This window comes from Arctopsyche grandis, chromosome 13, assembly GCF_051622035.1.
Source record: "Arctopsyche grandis isolate Sample6627 chromosome 13, ASM5162203v2, whole genome shotgun sequence".
NCBI classification, from domain to species: domain Eukaryota; kingdom Metazoa; phylum Arthropoda; class Insecta; order Trichoptera; family Hydropsychidae; genus Arctopsyche; species Arctopsyche grandis.
The window spans coordinates 1,826,629-1,850,595 of NC_135367.1; the positions used below are offsets into that span (position 1 = coordinate 1,826,629).

The 23,967-nt window shown below is 33.2% G+C and overlaps 2 protein-coding genes across 11 annotated transcripts in view; one reads left to right on the plus strand and one right to left on the minus strand.

The window, feature by feature from the left end:
* GluClalpha (glycine receptor alpha 1) overlaps positions 1 to 23,967 on the minus strand; it is a 75,269-nt gene that overhangs the window by 43,050 nt on the left and 8,252 nt on the right. The window lies entirely within an intron of this gene.
* On the plus strand, positions 16,447 to 22,600 carry LOC143921325 (uncharacterized). Its single transcript, XM_077444573.1, has 5 exons — positions 16,447 to 16,467; positions 18,262 to 18,333; positions 18,375 to 18,476; positions 19,008 to 19,183; positions 19,262 to 22,600. Exons 1-5 carry the CDS (start codon positions 16,447 to 16,449, stop codon positions 19,770 to 19,772), a joined length of 882 nt encoding a protein of 293 aa, XP_077300699.1. The 3' UTR covers positions 19,773 to 22,600.

The following is a 23,967-nucleotide window of genomic DNA, read 5'->3' on the forward strand; positions in this document are numbered from 1 at the left end:
GTGAGTGACACTATTTGAAATAAATTAGTTGTTGTTTATTTTTCCTCTTGAGAATATATTATATTAAACGAATCAGTGTGGAAACCATTACACAATAATTGTTTATTAGCATTAACCATCTGCATTTCTGCAACTTCCGAAAATAAAGTTGGCGAGCATAACAAAAAGTGGATCGGGATCACTTTTTCACACCCTCGTTACTTTTGACCGGTTCGGAAAAACTTTACCAATTTTCAAAGCTTCTTTTAGAACTTTTAACGGCCAATTACCGACGGCAAACCAGTCTTTCAGATGCCACGTAACACACACGCACCGTATCCAAGGGAAAAGAGGAAAAATGAAGCAAGTTTATTAAAATATTAGATTATATTTTGAAGTAAAACTACATATACTTGTAATATTAATACAAACCGAAAATTATGTCTCGTATAGTATAATATAATACCGCTTTGAGTAGATTTTTTTTCATTCTAACAATTACGGTGTTGTTAACTGTTTTGTGTCAAGGGTTTGCGTAAATGTATGAAACAGCTATCAATGATCGCAAAGAAAATTTACAAGGCAATAATGAAACAGCAACATAGTGCAATACTTAACACATAAAGTTGTCAACTGAGGGGTCAAGGGTTCAATCCCTGGCCCAGTGTTGCTGACCAGACCTTGGATATATGTGACTCCAGGTCGATCGAGTTTGTCAATTTATCTGATTTCATTGTTGAAACGGTTCGTAACCAATTTGCAACCTACCTTTATTTATCACCATTATTTGCATATAATTTCAGTATGCAGATTTACAAAAGTATATATACAAAAATAATTATTTTTAGAATTATCATATCGATTTTGACTGCGATTTCAATATTCCAATTTCATTTCTATTCCGATTCCGATTGCGATTCCGATTCCCAATTCCTATTTCAGTTCCGATTCTCGATTCCTATTTCAATTCCGATTCCTGTTTCAATTCTCGATTTTCATTTAATTTCCGATTCTCAATTCCTATTTCAGTTCTGATTCCCGGTTCCGACTTTTATTCCGACTCCGGTTCCGACTTTTATTCCGACTCTGGTTCCGATTCCTGGTTCCGACACCGGTTCCGACTTCAGTGACGATTACGATTACAACGACAATTGTTATTGTTTGTTATTATTATTATACATACATATAATTTTATTTTAATGCAAAAATAATTTTATTTTAATCAATTATTTTTCCAAAATTACTCGTTATATCAATAGTTTATAATAATAATCTTATTAATTCATATTAAGTACATATGTATAAATTTGGCCGTAGGTATCGTCTTGGGGCAAAACTCCTAATAGTAACATGGCAAATATAACTTTTTAAATAATAAAAAAAAAAATGAACCTCTGTAACAAATTATATGATTTAATGTTTGCAAGAAAGCCTCGCAAATATTATATAACACAAGATTTCACTTCAGTCCTGATTTTTTTTATGTAAGCCTTTCCATGGCATTGAAATGGGCAAGTAGAAAAGATAGTAAGGCAAAATTAGATTCAATTTTTCCCAACGAAAAACCGTCGGATAAAGTTAAATGTCCAAATACGAGATGATGAATGGCGTCCGTTTACCGTTATCTTTAGTGCAAACAACATTTTTCCGGATCAAATTTGATTTACAAATCGCCTTATTTTTTTTTCGGTCGATTTAGCACATACGCTAACCAAAACGAATTTTTACATTTTCATTAATGGTACCCAAAAGGTTAACTGCTGAAAGCCCCCTAAGCATTGAATCGAACGTACATATGTATTCCGTTGTGTTTTGAACTAGCGTGCATTTAAAAATGTAAACCGACACGAAAGGTTGCCCTTTTTTTCATTTCATTTCTTTCCCCCACGTTTTCCAACAAAAGGTCGTTCTAAATTCATAGCCATAGATCGACACACACACGTAAAGTTTCATACAATGTTATTATATACAAAACAATCTATTGGGAAATTGAATTTTCATTGTGTGAACGTGTATGGCCGATATAAACTTAATTAATTTTGACGCTTTCAATGGTCTACATAATACGCATTGAATTCAACTATTATTATATCTAATATCTAATATATATAATTTGGAAAGATACTTTGTATATATGTATGTATATATCCTTCGTTCGTTCGTTAGTAGATCCGTGACGTCATCGAACAAATGATTCGATTATTTTTTTTTTTGATTCATAGGCACTGATTCGCTTTGGTTCAGGGGGGCGTAGCCTTAAAGGGGGAATGCGCAGGGGAGCAAAGGGGGCGTAGCCCTAGAGGGCAAAGGTTCAGGGGGGCGTAGGGGGCGTAGCCCTAGACGGCAAATTATCAGTGTGACGCAGGTGGCGTAGCCCTAGATGGCGAAGATTCAGGGGGGCGTAGGGGGCGTAGCCCTAGACGGCAAATTATCAGTGTGACGCAGGTGGCGTAGCCCTAGATGGCGAAGACTCAGGGGGGCGCAGGGGGCGTAGCCCTAGACGGCGAAGGTTCAGGGGGGTACAAGGGGCATAGCCTTAGATGGCGAAGGTTCAGGGGGGGCGCAGGGGGCGTAGACCTAGACGGCAAATTCTAAAGGGGTGCAAGTGGCGTAGCCCTAGGGGGCGCAGACGCTGGGGGCGTACATATAATTTTTTATAAGAGACTTACTATATATGTTTGTTTGTTCGTGGCAGCCAATTTAATAAAAAAAACAAATGAGTAATCAAATAAATTTATATAAAATAAAACTATTCAAATAAATTTAATAATATGTTTACTATTAGATTAGTCATGTTTAAGCGGTTTATATTACAAATACCGAGCGAAGCCGGGTAATACAGCTAGGATACTATATTATGTATATATTCGAATATATTAATAGATAAAGTAACAAAATACTGTACAGCTTAAAAATAAGTGATAAATTTAATATTCCGTTCAACATACATATGTATATGATACATATGTATGTACATATATGAAGATATATGTAGATAGAGATAACTTTTCCGGCATACTTTCTTACTGGCGTATATCCAAATTGTCAACAGAAATTTAATAGAACAAGAAAATTTTGTTAAAGAAATTAGGCTTTCTTCGATAGTGATTTGAATGTTTATAAAAAATTGTCTCACAATTTAAAATTAATCAAATACAATGGGAGTGCTTCGAGTTCAAAATAAAACATCCGTATTAAATACCGTCGCGGTTTCGGAAACCGGAACACTTGTGATTTTACGATTTTTGGGCAATAAAAATATTGTCCCTTTAGGTGTGTGGTTTTTAACGATCGGGTCTTTTAAATATGATTGTTTTCTACGATTTGAGTTCTGTTTAGTGTGAGTTGTCGAGGTTTACGGATTGAAATCGTTGAAAATAAAAATACCATGCAAAAATATACTCAACTATCATTGGAGGAGAATATAAAAATCGCGGCTTTGGCAGACTCTGGATATTTATTGCGATCAATTTCTCAACAAATGGGACGTTCTGTAACTACCGTGTCAAGAATAATGAAAAATAAAAAGGATTCTGGAACTTTTGCTCGTAAGAAGGGGACAGGACCGAAAGGATGCACATCCGAGAGACAAGATCGCCTGATAACTCAATTATCTTTACGGACACGGTTCAAAACTGCTGTAGAGATAAGAAAAGAGATCTCGAATCAATTTTAAATTGAAATTAGAGATGTAAACTTAAGAAGACAACTCAGAGAAGCTAGACTGTACGCTCGTAAACCTGCGAAAAAACCATTACTTACGAAGAAAATTATGAAAAACTGATTAGAGTGGTCGATATATCACGAAAATTGGACGACATCGGATTGGCGACAAGTGATATTTTCTGATGAGTCGAAATTCAACCTCTTCAGCTCCGATGGGTTTCCGTATGTTCGAAGAAAAGTTGGAGAAAGATTCGACCAAAAGTGTACCCTGAAGACAGTGAAGCATCCCCCAAGCCACATGGTTTGGGGATGTTTTTCTTTTTAAGGAATTGGTCAAATACAGTTTCTGCAAGGTTCCATTAACTGAATAGCATATATAAAAATTCTAGAAGAAAGTTTTATCCCATCAATGGAAAACCATCTTTCAAATTCTGATGATGTCATATTCCAAGATGACTCTGCCCCTTGTCATCGAGCTAAATTAGTGAGTATTAATTTTATTTAATGGTATTGAATGTAATTAATAATATTTCGATCAAAAAACTGAAATATTTTTGTTACTATTTTTTAGGTTCGGTTTAATTTGCAGGAATTGGGTGTAAAGACATTAACATGGCCTGGAAATAGTCCCGATTTAAACCCAATTGAAAATTTATGGATGGCTATTAAATATAGGATTAGTAAAACAAATGTGTCTAGCCATCAATCATTAAAAAAAAGTATGGTATGAAGACTTCCCCATCGATATTTTAAGAAACTTAATAGATTCTATGCCTAGCCGTATAAAAGCCGTCATAAATGCAAAAAAACCGCAACAAAATATTAATTATTTTTTTATAATTTGTACATAATACCATGTATCTAATAAAATTAAAAGTTTACACTCAACTATGTTTTTTCATTCAAAATTTCATTCAACTGTGGAGATAGTCATGCGTTTGGTCATAAAAACCGGCTCGGACTAAAATCCTCCCTTCCTTTTTTTTGTTGTTCCTTTTCTTAACGATTGTCGTTAAAATAAAGCACTATGATATAATCTACCATTTTAATGACTGGGTGTTTATTTTATGTAAGATCACTGAAATTTCACGCAAAATCACATTTTTCTATGGTGTTCCGGTTTCCGAAACCGCGACTGTATATAATATGATTTTAATGGGTCTACCTCACGGATGTGAAACGCCCGAAAACGCAAACATGGGAAGGCAAATATCGAAAATCAAAAGATCTTAAGTCGATAGATAAAAAAAAGGGTGCATGGTAAATAGTACATACTCACTTAATTTGCGCGAGCAGGATATAAGAGAAACAAGAAGAACAGGCTTTTCCTCCCGTATTCTGCGCGCGCACATTAAAACGGGAGGAAAAGCCTAATTAATTCACATTAATCTTCCCGGATATGTATACAACAAATTCTGAAAGTTCCATCGTAATCGGTTCAGTGGTTTATCAGCTTATTCGATACACACACAGACATTCAATTTTATATATACAAATTATTTATACTGTATTCAGATTTGGCCTTACAAATACATACGTACATATTTGAAAATGTTAATTTGACAAAATCGTTTTTTAAAAATTAATTTTCATGACCAAAAATACGCACTCACATAAGAGACACATTTTCCACCCCACACCCAAACTAATATGCATACATTTTACATCCCCATTTACATACTTGCCGTGGTCGAAATACGTGCTTTATTGTTATTATATATTTCGTTTCCCGCCCACGTATTTTGTCAACACACCCGTGGGCGCATTTTTTCATGTTTACGAATACTAAATCAGACGATATTGCAATTAACGCGTTTATGTCGCTCTTTCACGAAAATTTCAGCACTTTCAGTGTGTGAATCGATATTTTTTCGATTAACCGAAACTGTGACCCGGTTCACCCGTCAGATTTTATAGATTTAACCGACACGTGTACCGCAAACTGCACGATCGTGACTATTTATTTGCTCAAAGCATACTTTTCAATGATCGAATATCCAAAAGTTTAAATGTTTATATCGAAAACACCTGTAAAGTGACGGCATGTATTTATAAATAGGTTATATGTAGTATAAGAGTGCGTTTCCTGTACATTTTTAGTGCAGATTGTATGGTTCGGAAGCTGTCATAAGAATCGTAAGTAGGTTTTTGAGCTCTTTTTCCTATTATGCTGTACATTAAAATTTGAATAATATAATACTATGATTACTAACAACATTAAATTAAGAGGGCTGGACAGCAGCGCCTTGTCCAAACAAACGTACTATCCTTCTCCCTTCCTCAATTATGGCACTAGAGAAATTATTTTTTAATATGCTATGGATATCCACCATTGGGGTGCATCTATCGTTTTATTTTTTTTGATTAATTATTTTTTATATGAGCTAGGAGCCGCCAAACATTTATAAAATCGCCTCTTTTTTACACCCACGAAAAGAGTCCAGCGTGCTTATTTAACGGTCGATTTTAAAAAAAATACGCCGATAGATGCACAGAAAGTATCTTTCTCATACTGATGATGAATTTTTTTTAAAAATTGGTCCAGTTTTGGAGGAGAAAATAGGAGAATACGAAACCTCGATTTTGTCAATTTGAAATACGTTTTATCTGGTCGAAGCGCAACTGTCGCATTCACTTAATATATATATTGATATATATTGTCGCATTCACTCAATATATACATACACTCAATATATATATCGAAGAAAGGAACGGTAACAAAATTAAGGTTTCGGGTGTACAGCCCTCTTAAAGATATAAATAATAGATGTATTTTCTTTAGTATACTGGGTCCAATTGAGCATATACTATATACCTATATATTCTGCGTACAACTTGGTACTTCTAATTGAATTGAGAAAGTTCTTATTCAAAGTAAATTTTGCTACTTGCAAGTACAATGGTCTTAAATATTGTCATGGATACGAAAAGTTTTGAAATTATTGAATTGGGAGTATTTTTCCATCGCTTTTGAGTGTAGTGTGCAATCTTATGTTATTATATTTCCTGTATATACCCTTCAGGTATAAACACAGGTTACCTAAACACAATCTGATTAAGGTCATCGACTTTAGAGAGTCGCTAATTAATAATTATGTATTAGATGTATTATGAGCATTTATAAGAATTGTAAATAGATTTTTGAGCTCTTTTTCCTATTATGCTGTACATTAACATTAGAATAATATAATACTATGATTACTAACAAAATTAAATCAAAATTGTAAAATAGAAAATGATCAGTAGATCAGTAGCTGTTAAAATATATATAAGATGTATTGTGAACATAATTTAGTAATAATAAAAATCAAAATCAAGAAGTATTTATTAACACTTATATTCATATTGGAAGTGCATATAACTTGGCATTTAATTTAAGTTGATTTTAATACACAGATTATCTCAGCTAATATGTTTTTAAGCAACGCGTTGAATGGAATGGAATTCAAATTTCGTTCAAATACAAGTTAAAATTGTGATTTTTGAATACATAATGTATAATATCATATTATGAATATACTTTTATACAATACGTTTATGGGTATACTTTGTATAGTATTTTTTTCAAATTGTAATATCGGATAAACATACAAGTTTATGCTTTCAATTTTATATTCATGGATAGATTTTGATAAGTTTAGGTAATTGCGTCATATTAGCATGAAAGCAGTACATATTTATTTGGTTTAAAAAATAGTACATTGTTAATTATACTGCTAACTGTTTTAAAACCATTAAAATTTGAATAAAAAAAACTTAAATTGACTAATAAATTGTAGTTTATATTTTGAAAATTGTAAATAGATTTTTTTTGGTATGAAACATTTGTTACTTTTTTTTATTTGAAAATTTATTCTTTTGTTTATTATGAGAAATCGCTAGATTCGATTTAATTTCATTTTTAAAACATTTTTCTAGACATTATCAGTCATTTACAAATCTAATAAAATCAGTCAGATTGATGACGTATCATTCAAACAAAAATCACATAATATATTAACTTGAAATATCGAAAGCTTTTAACGCTAATGTGCCGACGGAGCAAAAGTTAACATTAAAAGTTCTGATATAATCGGATTAAAAATAAACACACACATACATAATGAAAGGAAAAGCGAAAATTCAGCAAGGCTTATCGATCCATGTTTTTCCACATAAAACATGATATAATATTGCCAAATATGGCATCGACAAACAAGTTAAAATTACGACCGACATTATGGAAGTTTCCTCCATATAAAAACCAGGAGAGTGAGAGTGCATTGTGCTACAGTCGTTGGCCACCGGCCAACGAACACGCAAATCTCCATTGTTCGCTTATGGGGTATTTTTAACCCACACAGGCTATTTCTGCAAAGCAAATACACGCAGCTAAGGCTATGGAAAATGAAATGGTGATCTCTAATAATAGAAGATCGGCCTCACAATGGGTCAGATTAAGGGTGCATATTCTTGGGGTAAATCTGATGTTATTTATGCGATGACGTATTCAACCGTTGCGATTTGTGGCGCTTGTAAATGATTATGATGGTCGATATTGGACATTTCGCTGTAGATGACATTATTATGTTGGAATAAAGTGCTTGACATGTGGACACTTAAAAGACAGTATAGAATTCGCGTGATTGCGATGAAAGAATGAATTGCTCTTTATTTTTTAAACGACTTGGCTAGATTTCAACGCGTAAAAAAATACAAATGATTTTTTCTAATGTCGCTGTCGATGATATATGGTAGATATTAAGTAGGGCAGTTTTTTTTTAATAATGAAAGGGTGAAATATTGACGAAGGGTGTAACCAATTCTGATTCGGTTCTAAATTTAGATTATTCGATATATACATTTTATTAATTAAGTTTCACTGTTATCAGATTGATATGATCTTTACTATAATATTTTTGTTTATTTGAATGAAACTAACCCACCCTTTTATATATGTATGTATGTACATAATGTATAGGTACATATAAAGTATCATGAATCTTTTTTCTATAATTTAAAAACAAACCAATAAAATTCAATGATAGTAAACAGCAATATATTCTTGTTGTTGTGTAGCTTTTATGCTCTTATATATTAAAGAAGAGATTCATGAAGTATGAAAGTATGTCAAAAACTTACTCAAATGAATCAGTTCCATTAGGCAATGCTACATATTTCCAAATATTTCTGCTATTAATTAACAATGCTAACAAATTTTCAGAAAACTTATCCGGAAATCTTTGATAATTTATATATATGTATGTGTATATATGTATATTGTCGGCAAACATACAACAAAAATTTATTCACCGTCATATTTTTCGAAATTGAATTATGAATTCCATTTTCATGATCTGTGTTTGAATATGTGTATATGTATAATTATGTAGGTGGAACCCATTTTCTTTTATTCAAATTTTACATGTTGGAATATGTATTTTTTTAAGCGAGAAATTTGTCAATTTATTACAAGAAAACATTACTAAATTATGAAGAAATAAAAATCTGTATTCGCATTTTCAAAATAGTTAAAGTTATTACTCTAAAAAAAATAATTCATAGCATCAATAACCAAAAGAATTTGCCAATTCATTTGATTTTGATGACAAAAAATTGGCAACCTTGCCCATTTTCTCGCAAAATCTCGAGTTTTCAGCAATCTAGAATTTCGCTGAGTATAAAATGCTGCAAATTTACAAATTTGACCATAGATGTCTCCGTGGATATTTATTTATATGTACTAATAATGTTTGTATTAAATCTACAATGATTTTGGCCAGGAAGCATTGGGGTATAAATTGAAGATAAAAAAATAAATAAAATAAAATATATGTATGTAGTTACATCAAATCCAATAGAAATGATTAGGAATGGGTTGGATCACTAGAAAGTCAGACATTTCCAGACGGATCTTCTTCAGAAGCGCCTTAAACTATCTGTTTCCTATTGGCCTAGTTTCTAGACATGTCTTAACAGGCCTATAGATGGCTAATTGTCACGTTCAGTAAAAAATTGTGCAATATATCGATGGGATTTTCCGTTTTGATTTGTTAGGTCTTCCTGGTATAAATTAAAGATAAAATTAAATTTAAAAAATTCATTACCTGCCAATGATATTTGCCAATGAAGTGTTTCGATCTAATACAATTATTTTCTATAACACAAAATACATTTGAAAGTCTTGAAACATGAAAAAGAAAATGGGCAACTCATTGTACGGAAAATTCCAAGTTTTCCTTTAACTTTTCTCATCAAATAAGTGAGCACTGACTACCAATTCTGAATTAGATATATCCAAATAGCAATCCACACTTCACTAACCCCGAATAAAATCTTACTCACAACGAAAAAACGAAGCAAACTTTAATATCTCGTAAAAGTAAACAAATCCGGAATGAATACCATATTTAAAATTAGGGTATGCGACACAACAGAGAATGTTATTTCAACAAAAGTAAGTATATATTTTGGAGCTTTGCCCGCAGAGTAGGGTCACCAGTCTGAAATATTGACGGGACACACTTTACATACATAAATCCAAATCGCACTCAATTCACGTATACCAATGTATCTTTAGGCCGATTTCTAGAAAAGGGTTTTGGCAATAATAATAAACATATGTATTGTAAATTGTACGGCGTATTCAAAATCAATACGCTTACAAAGGGTTAAAGGCCTTTTTGTATTTATTCAGATTATAAAACATGCACACGATTCCGACAATGACACGACATGCGAGCAATGCCTGAAATAGAAAACGACTTATTTTGTACGATATCAAACTGAAAATGTACACAGTTTGTTCTGTTTATGGGTGTAATTTTTTTACTTGGACATGTTCGAAGCTTTACATTGAAACTTTGAGACAATAACTGATCGGTCTCGATGATTGACGTTACCTGTCGTTACAACACGTCAGTGCAGCACGCGAGCTGCAAAAACATAGACTTCTGAGTTATCTATCGTTTCTGAAATGTTATTCTAGCATACTATTGATAAGATTGTATATTCTGACTGTGTTTATATCGAGTGACAGATGTTCTAACTAATTGACGTGTTATAATGTATGATATTCTACATAGTTCAATTAGTAATGAAAGCTAGTTGATGAAACTGTGTCAGACGAAGTTTCATTTAGATACGTTGCGACGATATGTCCTTGGATAGTGAAGCCAAAAGATTGAAGAGATATGTCTTCAGACCAGGATGGTATCAGTCAAATTATTTTTTAATACTAAAACGCGTTTATATACATACATATACTATTTTGTTTCCTATTTATATATCTTCTTTATGTCATTGAATCGGATGAAAGATTTTTTCATACGTCTTTTCTATGATGAAAAAGATTTTTCAAAAGCACTTAAGAGCAATGGAAATATGCAAGTTTTCCGATTTTCCGAGTAGGGTTCACAATACGTTGCAATTATCAAATACTTAACTAAAACAAACTATAGATTGTGATGCAAAATATGTCTTTAATCGACGTTTACAGAAACGATGATAATCTCAATATATTAATTTAACATACATATATACCAGGAAGGCTTTACAGGTAAACCTCAATGCGCCTTCCTGGCCAATTACAAACAATGCAGCATTTTTATTATACAAGTCGCTGAATTACGAAAACAATTTTAATAGCAAATGCAATTTAGCTAGCAGCGTGGCTCGGTGGTTGCGTTAATACTAAGCACCGAAAGGTCACCGGGTTTAATCACGTGAGCCTACCTCGATCGAAGAGAATTTATTCTGAGTATAATCTTAAATGCTGCTGGTCAGATTTGGATATTTGTGACTCCAAGTCGATCGTTTCCTATCAGAGTTTGCCAATTTATCTTATTTAATTTTTGAAGCGGTTCCTCCATCAAATTGCCAAAAATCAACCTACCCACTATGTGAATATGATTTCAAAAATGTATTATCTATAACATAGACAGTCTAGGAAGACACATTGGGGTCTACCTGCTAGGTCTTCCTGATATATGTATATCTATGTAAAAATGAAATTAGATAATATACCAAATTTAATAGCAAATGCAATTTAGCTAGCAGCGTGGCTCGGTGTTGCGTTAATACTAAGCACCGAGAGCTCCCCAAGTTTACTGAATTATTTTTTCATAGATTTTCATACGTTTTTAATTCACTTATTATTTAAACACTCAAATAAAATTGTATTCTACCAATTATGTGAAGTAATGTAAATATACTCGCATTAAATTTAATGTTGAGTGCGTTTAAATTAAGACGAGTGTTCTAAAGCTCTAGTATCAAAGCAAAAGTATATGCCAAGAAGAAGTTTTTGAAAAAGAATATTCGGTAAGTGAAATCCGGCGGATGAGTATCGCGTGGCAAGATGAAAATTCAATGGAAAAACCGAACACTTAAAATTCGCACGAGAGATAATCTCGAGTGAACTAAATCATCAACCTGCTCATCCGACCGTAAGATCAGCACTCGAGCATTTTCCAATGCGAATTTTCCATTAAAACGAATCGCGGAAAAAATCCAATCTAATTTTCGAATATATTGATCGCGTCGGCGAACGGAAAAGTTTTCTCGAAAAATAACATTTTCACGCTGAGGAAAAACGGGTGTTCCGTTAATGCGTTCCTAGATTCGAATGATTGACGCTCTGTTTGTTCTATTCGAAGGGAATCGGTTTCAAAACGACCGAGGAAAAAATATCCAAATTAACCGAGCTGACATTGCCCAAGGTGGGAAAATTATGTCAAACGATAAAAATAAATAAATTTAACGGGGTTGAATTAACGGCAAACATAAACCTGAAAATCTGTTTGAAAACGTCAACCGTGGCATGATTAACGAGCGTTTCTGCTGCTCAACGTTTAAAACGAGATTTAATGAGTCAAATACTGTTTTTTTAGTGCTATAATTATTTAAGCGTCGCATGGCTTAATTATTTTATATACTACTAGTTGTTTTACGCGGCTTCGCTCAGTATTTGTAATATAAACAGCTTAAACATGGCGAATCTAATAGTAAATATTCATTTGTTTTTTTGTTAAATATATTTGAATCGACAAAATAATATATCGAATAGAAATTGGTTTGTTTACGTACATAGTCCCCAATCAAAGATACAAAGTCTCTTTCGAAATTATATATTGGATTTAGTATATATTAAACCAGAATCCGGCGGCCCCCCCCTGCGCCCCCCCCCTGCGCCCCCCCCTGCGCCCCCCCCCTGCGCCCCCCCCCCTGCGCCCCCCCCCCTGCGCCCCCCCCCCTGCGCCCCCCCCCTGCGCCCCCCCCAGGGCCTTCGCCCCCGGTGCCCTCCAGGGGCCGGGAGCGAATTTATTTTTATTTTTATTCAATCAATCAAAGTACACACTCGCAATTACAGATCGCTCCAAAGCGACGAGTGTACTATACACATTAAGAAATTATATATATTTTTCAATACACGATCATTATATAATTCGAAACCATACATAAAATATACGGCCAGACATTTTTATATTACATACATACATATGTATATACGGCCGCAAGGGTGGCACGACAACTCAGCGCAACGACAACTCAGCGGATGACAATTCAGCGCAAAATCATTTTTTTCAATAAGTTTAAAATGCGTTTTCAAAAATAATTACTGTATTGAAATTGTCGGTCATATCTACATACATGATAATTTCATAAATGCGAATAAATTTATTTGATACTCTTTGTGCCCGGTTTAGAAACCCTGCTTAAAAATAAATTTTTGCGGCCTTAGTTGAGAAACCCTGCTTGCATAATATTTCAAGGCACAAAGAGTATCAAATAAATTTATTCTCATCTATGAAATTATCATGTAGGTATGACCAATTCCAATACAGTAATTGTTTTTGAAAACGCATTTGAAACTTGTTGAAAAAATTGATTTTGCGCTGAATAGTCCATGCGCTGAGTTGTCATCCGCTGAGTTGTATTAATTTTAACAATTAATTTAAGTACAGAATTAATCCATTAAGACGTCTATGGATTTTAGATTTTGAGCACAATGATTACAAATAATACACAGAATAAATACAGATGATTATTGAGACATCTATAGATTTAGATTTTGTGCATAATTTTTACAAATTATACACAATAATACATAAGATTTTTGTGCCAATTTTAGGAACCGTTTCAACAATGATCAGATAAAATTGGCAAACTCTGATAGAGAATCGATCGATTTGTAGTCACAAAACCTCCAAATTTAACCAGCAGTTTTTGGCGGATCGAACCAGTGATTGCATGGTGCTAAAAATATACGCTATCATTAAGCCAAACTGCTGGCTAGACGTCGTTTTATTTATTTGAATCGAAAAAAATATATATCGAATCGTCATCGAAACCGATTTGTTTTCAATGTTACGAACCAAAAATATATTTCCATACTAACAAAGTCTCTTTCGAAATTATATATTAGATTAATTAGACATACATATGTATATATGTTATCCGAAAAAAATCCAACCCACATGAACAATGTTTTAAATGTATGAAAAAGCAAACTAATCTATATTAATAATACTATAATATTGCTATTTCTACTACTACTACTACTACTACTATTTATTACCAAAAATGGATAAAATATGGTATTTGTAGTCAAAATCTGCTAAAAACGAATGCAGTATTATAGTCCTGATTCAATTCAAGGTCATGATAATGATTACTTACGTCCTGTTTCTAAAAAAAGGACGAATATAAAGCGATGACTCAATCGTCCAGTTTATTTGTATTACAATTGCAAAATGCATAACAAGGTCTACAGGCGTTGCGATTTGTTCTACAACTTGTAGAGGTGATTTATCGACAGTATACTTTGTCCACACTTGATGTAATGGTCTTGGAGACAGACTAATATGTGTCTTTCATACTTATTTTATGTATGAAAGACACATATTTATATATTGTATTTTGTATTTTGTATTTTGCCTCACGTTCAAGGTTATAAATGTACAATTCATTGTCTCCAGATCATTTTTATTTTATTGCTCCTTAACACAATAGCCAGCAGTATAGCTCGGTTGTTTCAAATGATCTAAAAGTTCCCGAGTCCTGGGTTGACTTTGATTAAAGAAAATTTATTCGGAGTATTTCCGCAGTGCTGCTGCTCAGATTTTAATATTCGTTTTGATAAGCCGATCTTTTCCTATAAGAGTTTTCCAATTCATCTGACTTCATTGTTGAAACAGTTACTCATCAAATTGGAAAAACCAACCAACCTACTATTTGCTACCACTATTTGAATATAGTCCTGATTCTATGCAAGGTCATTATAATGATTACTTACGTCCTGTTTCTAAAAAAATTAGGAATACAAAACGATGACTAAATCGTCCAGTTTGTTTTTTATTACAATTTTAAAATGCATAATAAGGGCTACAGGCGATGCGATTTGTTGTACAACTTGTAGAAGCAATTTATCGCCAGTATAATTTGTCCACACTTGATTCAATGGTCTCGGAGATTGAATAATATGAGTCTTTGTACAATGAAAATATACTTCAGACTGTATTTTGCTTCGTTTTGAAGATATAAACGTGAAATTCATTCCCAATTTATCGCTCTTTAGCATAATAACCAGCAGTATAGATTTCGGTGGTTGCATTAATGCTAATAGACGAGAGGTTTTCGGGTTCGAGTCCTGGGTTGACTTCGATTGAAGAGAATTTATTCGGAGTACTCCTGCCATGCTGCTGTTTAGACTTGGTTATTTGTGACTCCTAGTCGATCTATTCTAATTAGAGTTTGGAAATTCATCTGACCATGTATGTGCATTGTTGAAACAGTTGCAACATCAAATTGGCAAAAATTATACGAAATATTGTTTGTCACCACTATTTGAATATGATTTCAAATTTATATTTATTTAAGTCGATCTTCCAAGAATTCTAAAAATAATATTAAATTAAATTATCTTTAACCTTTGAAGGACGGAGCGTCGAGATCGAACGAGTCCCGAACCGGGGTTGAGTAAGACCCCAGTATTTTTTAATCAAATTACAGCTTTTCTCAATACAAATGCGTTCAATATATATCTTATTAATCATTTTATACATCAACATAAAAAAGTTTTAGTCCTATAGCATGTTTTTGACTATTTTTGTATTAAAAAATAACGACAACCATCGACATGCAAACGCACATAGGTAAGGCCAAAAGGTGACTGCATGACTCAATAACCACGCGCCAAAAGCGACAAAAACAATAGCTTACGAAAATATAGCTGTCTCTTTCTCTCGTATTGATTCATCGACCAATAAGAATATGCAAGCGAACAGTAAAAAACATGACTTATCGCTACCGCCTTTAAATCATACTTTGGAACGTAGAAATGTATAAATGTATTTTTTCACGATGTATCCCTTTTCTAAATCAACAAAAAAATCTATTAAAATAAATTTCTTGTAGTTCATTCTAGGAATACAAGAAATATAGGGTGTATAGCTTTGAAAACCACATAATTATTACGAAAAACGTAAAAATTGTGGCACTTGCATACCCCACTTCGGTCAGGGAGGGTTAATCTATGTATGTATGTACATATGTAGTTTATTTTTATCAATATTGTAAAATTAACTGATATCTGATATAACAATAAAATAAACATGAATATCTTACGTATGTACGCATAATGAAACTTGGATGGTAATCAAAATGATGTGTTCATTAAAATTTCATGCTATGGAAAGACTAAGAATAGTTTGGGAATTTAATTTAAATGTCTTTTTCAATATCACGCTTTCTCGATGTCACTTTCAACAAGCTGCGCTGTAAATTAAATAGGATTAAGACTCTTTTTACACGATCGGATAAATGAAAAAACAGCGTTCGAACGTAAGAATGTTGTATGTAAATACAGATGTGGGTTTTCAATATGTGGAGCCGACTTTTCTCAATTTGCGTACATTTTTCTTACATCCGCAAAGTGATATATTTTCTTTCATATTGCGAATGCTGAAAAGAAGGGATTACGCGGGATTCGGAAGCTCAACCTGAAAAAGTATTTAAAGTTTTGTGCTTTTTCTGCGAGAAAATTTTATGTACAATTTATGTATGTATGCCGTGAGTTGGAAAGAAAAGTGTTGACTTCGGCAAAGTTGAATTATCCTTTCGACTTCCAGTCATAATTTTTCTACATTTAAAAAATATTGCTTCGACTTAATTTATTTTTATTGAATTATTATAGTGCTTGGAAGTACTATTTTCCGATAATTAATTGAATGAATGAATCCTGTTTGAAAATTTAATATATATAATTTCGAAAGAGACTACACAATCATTCATCATTTCAACAAACATTCATTCATCAACGGGTGAACGGCGCATTAATATGTACGCGCGCGCGGCTATAAATTTCCTTACACTATATTTATATATAATTTTATTTAAATTTGTGCATCAATTCCTTTCCGAAGCCACCCGTTGAAATCAACGGGCACGACACTAGTAATCTTAATATATAATTTCGAAAGTGACTTAGTATGCATATATGTATATATATAAGTGTGTATGCAAGTATTTTTGGTTGGGAACTTAAGAGGGCTGGACAGCAGCGCGTTGTCCATTAAAACGTACTATACTTCTCCCTTCCTCAATTATGGCACTAGAGAAATTATTTTTTAATATGCTATGGATATCCACCATTGGGGTGCATCTATCGTTTTATTTTTTTTGATTAATTATTTTTTATATGAGCTAGGAGCCGCCAAACATCTATAAAATCGCCTATTTTTAACACCCACGAAACGAGTCCAGCGTGCTTATTTAACGGTCGATTTAAAAAAAATACGCCGATAGATGCACAGAAAGTATCTTTCTCATAACGATGATGAAATTTTTTTAAAAATTGGTCAAGTTTTGGAGGAGAAAATAGTAGAATACGAAACCTCGATTTTGTCAATTTAAAATACGTTTTATCTGGTTGAAGCGCAACTGTCGCATTCACTCAATATATATGTATATATTGATATATATTGTCGCATTCACTCAATATATACATACACTCAATATATATATCGAAGAAAGGAAAGGTAACAAAATTAAGGTTTCGGGTGTACAGCCCTCTTAAGTCTGAGCATCATTGGATAGTTTTCTTATTCCACTATTTTGTATCTATAATAATATATGTAGATATACATATGTAGAATAATAACAAAAACAATAGAAAGCCGTTTTCTATTATAGAGGTCAGGAGCCGTCGTGCAATTAAATCTAATCTAATATATAATTTTGAAAGAGACTTTGTATGTAATTGTGCAAGTATGTACGTACATATGTATATATGTAAGTATCTTTGGTTGGGAGCTTCTTAAACAAAACAATGTTTCTATGACGACGATTCGATATATATATTTTTTTCGATTCAAATAAATTTAATAAAAAAACAAATGAATATTTACTATTAGATTCGTCATGTTTAAGCTGTTTATATTAAAAATACTGAGCGAAGCCGGGTAAAACAACTAGTTAATAATAAAGTTAGACTATTGAACGGAAATAAACCTCGCAATAGCCGAGTTCGACTATGTACATACATATGTATTCCGAATATATGTATGTATGTATATTCAATAGATAATAGATAATCGTTTTGAAAGTGTATTATATAATATTTATAAAAAATTTTAGCCACATTCTGTATTTTCAATTTTCAACGGAACGTCGCTTTTCACGTCAGCCAACAATTTGATACACTCTGACGTTTAAAGCTGTTTTATTATTCAATTTATGTACTTAAGTAGACAGCCGTCTTGTTTAAACGTCAGAATAGAGGCTTTGTTACCGCCAGAACAAATCCAGATGCCCTTACGTGCCCCGCGAATAAACTGTCGCATTTTCACCCTGTTTCCTCTTTTTTATGCCCGGATTACGAACCTCTTTCTATTATCTGATTATCCTTTTCATTCGCCGTTCCTTTTATAAACCCAGACTCACTGTGAGCTTTTACGACACTCTCTGCTTAGATTGGACCGATTGCTCTCTCTCTCTCTCTCTCTCTCTCTATATATATACATATATATAGAGAGAGAGAGAGTGTGCTATCGTTGTGTCTGGACGTGTTAAATCGTTCGCATTCTACCATGGAGGATATTGTTACTATAAGCCAGAGAATACTCGCGGACCTTTCAAAAAAAGGATCTGGTGCCAATGTCCTTACCAAGGACAGGGTGCGATACATCAGCGACGAAATTAAAAATATAGTATCCATCGCACGCGTCGCTTTTAATAACATGGCCTCGCTAAAAATCGCTGTGGAGTCCCTCCAGACTATCCACACTGATGTCGGTGAAATAAAGAGGATGATGTGTCGTCCCTTTCCAGCAGCTCTGGCTCCAGCTGTTTTTGTTGAACCTACAACTCTGCAATCGGGCGAGGTAACATTACGAGAACTCTCCACACTGTCAACTGAATGTAACAATACTACAGTACATAAACAAACACCTGTCAGATGCCCGTATGACGTTATAGCGGCATCCTCTACCGTTTCACCTCCGCCTTATTCAGCTTCAACTTCACTCGCGTCTGCTTTAGCTTCAGCATCTACTCCTGGGTGTGCTACTGTTTCTGCTTCTACTGTTTCTGTTTCTGCTTCTCCTCCTTCTCCTATAAAACCTGCGAAATCTTACAGTCAGGTCGCAGCGCTATCTTCTACTGCTTCACCTCTGCCATCTTCATCTTCAACTACACTTACATCAGCTTCTGCTTCAACATCTGATTATGTTCCTGTCTCTTGTGCTCCTGCTTCTGCTTCTACTGTAGATCCTTCAAATTCGTTCAGTCAGGTCGCTGGGACTTCTTCCGGGAGACTGCCATACACTCGTGGATCTGGAGCACCTGATAAAACTTTACAGGTGGCCACTATTCCGAAATTGAAGAATGTACACGTTTTTAATTTGGCAAATAACTGCACTTGTGATACTGTGAAACAGTTCATATTAAATAAAATTAAAAATAAAAGAATCAACGTTTCTCAGGTTGCTAAAACTGACATGTGCTCGTCATTTAAAATTAGTGTAGATACTGAAACTTTTAATATAATTATCAATCCTGAATTTTGGCCTATAGGTACTGGCATAAGAGAATGGTTATTTCTCAAAAAAATCTCTTCGAAACCGATTGCCCAAAACCGTGACCCGTAACATTAAACTTTATTATCAAAATGTGCGGGGTTTAAATACAAAACTCAAGGAATTCTACAACAACGCCGCTTCTAGATCTATTGACGTCCTTGCTATTACTGAAACATGGCTAAACTCATCTGTACATGATGCCGAAGTACTTGACAGCAGTTTCAATATATATCGCCATGATAGATCTGCCAGAGGTGGTGGTGTTCTTCTAGCAGTTAAAAATACAAATATTATTTCGGTTGAAAGACTTAGTCATCTTGAGGACATTCATGAATGTGTATGGCTAAAACTAAGATTTGTTAACATTCCTTTTTTTATATACATATGTACTATTTATTTTCCACCAAGATCTCCACCAAATATTTATAAGCGATTTTTTGATTTAATTATATCTAATTATTCACATTTTAGTAATGGTCGCATTTTTATATCTGGAGATTTTAATCTGAATTCTTCTAACTGTTTTCCTGATGACCTTAATTTTTTTATATCTTTATTCAACTTAAAACAAATTAATACTATTCGAAACTATTTTAATAATTCCATGTTGGATTTTCTATTAACAAATTTAGATTGTCAGAATATTATTATTTCAAATTCAGTTGATTCCTTGGTTCCTGAAGACAGCTATCATCCTGCTCTTGATATTCATTTAAAATTAACTATAACTTATTCCTCACTTCGTTTAATAAATAACTGTCTTAATACCTCTGTCCTAAATGGATGGTTATTTACAAATGTTGATTTCAAATATTTAAATGATATTCTTTGTAATTGTCAATGGGAGCGAGTTTATGAGTGCAAAGATGTTAATTTGGCCCTCTCTAATTTCTATGACATTATATATTCTATTTTTAATGATTGTTTTCGGTTGAAAGGATTAGTGACGAGTAAAAGGATTTATCCGCCTTGGTTTACTAAAGAAATTATTAATCTCTTAAAAAGTAAATATCAAACACATAAACTCTGGAAGAAATCGAGCAATCCTCTTATCTTAAATAATTTCCGTATTTTACGTACGGAAATTAAGAAATTAATTAATAATGCATATAATGTTTATGTAGCTGATTGTGAAAGTTCCATAGTTAAAAACCCTAAGAAATTCTGGAACTTCATCAATTCTAAACGTGTAAATCGTGTAAAGTCGACCATTATGTACAATGATTCTGGATTGTTAGAGGGTGATCAAAACATTGCTAATGGATTTGCCGACTTTTTTAAATCAGTTTTCAATAATCCTACTGATTCCATGGAACCTACCAATGACTCGGAATTTACTTTCCCCACTTTAGCGATTAATCATCTTGACTCTTCCGATCTGAAATATGGCTTTCTAAAGTTAAAAAATATTTATTCTTCCGGTCCTGACTCCATCCCTAATTACATCCTAAAAGGATGTGAGGTTAGTCTCTTAGAACCTTTAAAATTCATTTTTAATTTAATTCTAAGGAACTCTTCATTCCCCAATTTATGGAAATGCTCTAAAGTAACTCCTATTCATAAGAAGGACGATAAATCTTGTGTAAGGAACTACAGACCAATAACTATCTTGTCAGCGCCAGCCAAAATGTTTGAGGTAATATTACACAGATACATTTTTAATCACTTTCAAAGTATGCTCATTGATCAGCAGCATGGCTTTCGTCCGGCCAGATCAGCTATTACCAACTTGTTATGTTTCTCTAATGACATAACCAGCACTTTGGATTGTAATAATCAAATGGATGTAATATATACTGATTTTGAGAAGGCGTTTGATAAAGTTGATCATAAAATTTTGGTTAGTAAATTAAGTTTTATTGGATTTACTTATAATCTTGTTGGTCTTTTTATTTCTTATTTACAGGATCGACGTCAATTCGTTAAGTTTGGGAGTTGCTTTTCTTATGAGTATGTTGCCACTTCTGGGATTCCCCAAGGATCAAATCTTGGCCCTTTATTATTCCTAATATTTATCAACGATATTCAATCTTCTATTCACCATTCTAAATTTTTATTATATGCGGATGACTTAAAAATCTATAAGAGAATAATTGATTTACCTGACGCTCTTTATTTGCAAGAGGATTTGAATTCTATTTATGAATGGGCTAATGTTAATAAACTTCCCTTCAATATCCTAAAGTGTCGGGTCATTTCTTACTCTCGTTCTCGTTCTCCTATTAAATATCCGTATAAATTTCATGATTCTCTTCTTCAGAGAGAATTATTTATATCTGATCTGGGAATAGTCTTCGAAAATAGTTGGAGTTTCAACATTCACATTGAGAATATCTGTGATAGGGCAACAAAAATCCTTGGATTCGTAATCCGTAATTCGTCTGAACTAGGGCTCACTGCCATTCGTCTCTTATATTGTACATTAGTTCGCAGTGTGCTCGAGTTTGGCTCCATTATATGGTCTCCCTATCAACTTCGTTACTCTCTAATGTTGGAACGAGTCCAAAGGAAATTCCTTAGATTTTTATATCTGAAAACATTTGGATTTTATCCATATCTGTTCCCTAGTGCCTTTGTCTTGGGATCTTTGGGTTTCAACTCCCTGGCAAAGAGAAGAGATTTATTTCTTGGGAAACATTTCGTAAAATTACTTAGAGGAGAGATTCACAATCCCACTATCCTGGAGAAACTAAAATTCTGGGCCCCGGAAAATCGTAGAGTTTTAAGAAAACATGATATATTTTTACCAATTAGGGCTAAATCAAACGTGCTCATGAACTCCCCCCTCTCGAGAGCTGTTCGACTCCTTAACTTACTGGCACAATACTTGGACCTATTCGATGCCAGTTATGTTGAGTTGGTGGAACACATCCTAAATAGCACGATATAAATTTTTCAATCTTATTTCTTTGTTTTTATTTTGTGTACATATTTTTTACTTGATTTTTATTATTTTTTTATGATGTTTTTGTTTATTTATGATTTTTATTATTTTCTTATGTTTTTTTTTTTTTTATTTATGATTTTTATTATTTTTTTTTATGATGTTTTTTTTGTAATTTTTATGATTTTTATTATTTGTATTAAAATCACATTGACGCTTTGGGGCAACCTGTCAAGTCTCTGTGGTATTGATTTTTTAAAATAAAATAAAATAAAATAAAATATCTTTAGAGTAGATTCTAGAATCTATTCAAAAATGTAAGTGAAAAAATCGGATGTGCGTGAGATAAAGCACGCCAAAAGTGCAACTTACAAAAATATGTGATTTGTATTTGAAATAATTCAATATTGCTTTGCAATATATATATAATTTCGAAAGAGACTTTGTATGTAAGAAAATATTGTTGCATGGGATTTGGTTGGTAACTTCGAAAACAAGTTAAAATTTCCATGACATGGGGACGGGGGACGGGGGTGAAGATTCGGGGGGCGCCAGGGGCGAAGGCCTGGGGGGCGCCGGGGGGGAATTTCGTAAGCAAAACAGTTTATATGACGATTTGATATATATTTTTTTTCGATTCAAATAAATTTAATAAAAAAACAAATGAATATTTACTATTAGATTCGCCATGTTTAAGCTGCTTATATTATACTACAAATACTGAGCGAAGCCGGGTAAAACAAATAGTCTAATATATAATTTCGAAAGAGACTTTGTATGTAAGGTTTGTTGGGAGCTTCGAAAACAAATCAAAGTTTAATAAAAAAAAACAAATGAATATTTACTATTAGATTCGCCATGTTTAAGCTGTTTATATTACAAATACCGAGCGAAGCCGGGTAAAGCCGCTAGTACTATATAAATTTGATTCGTCAAATAAATTATATGAGATTTTTTGCAGTTTTTACAACTATGTAACGTGTGAAGTTAAGTGGACTAGTGTTTAGGACGAAGCCAGCAGCGTGGACTAGTGGTTAGCATATATGCTTTCGAGCATATTGGTCACGGGTTCGAATCCCACTGGTTTCTCCTGGTCAGACCTTGGTTTGTGACTCCAGATCGATCAGGGTTTGCCAGTTTATCTGATTTTCATTGAAACGGTTCCTACAAATTGGCAACCATTACGCATTTCTCACAATTTTCGATTTATCAGCATCTTGAATTTCGCTAATTCGTATAAAATGATGCAAACTAATCCACAAATTTAGAGTTTCAACATCTCCAAATTTGACAATTTATATAAAAAAAAATGCTCCAAAATTTGTCAAAATTCATCTATAGATGTCTGTATGATGCTTTGTTAAAATTATTCTAAAAATT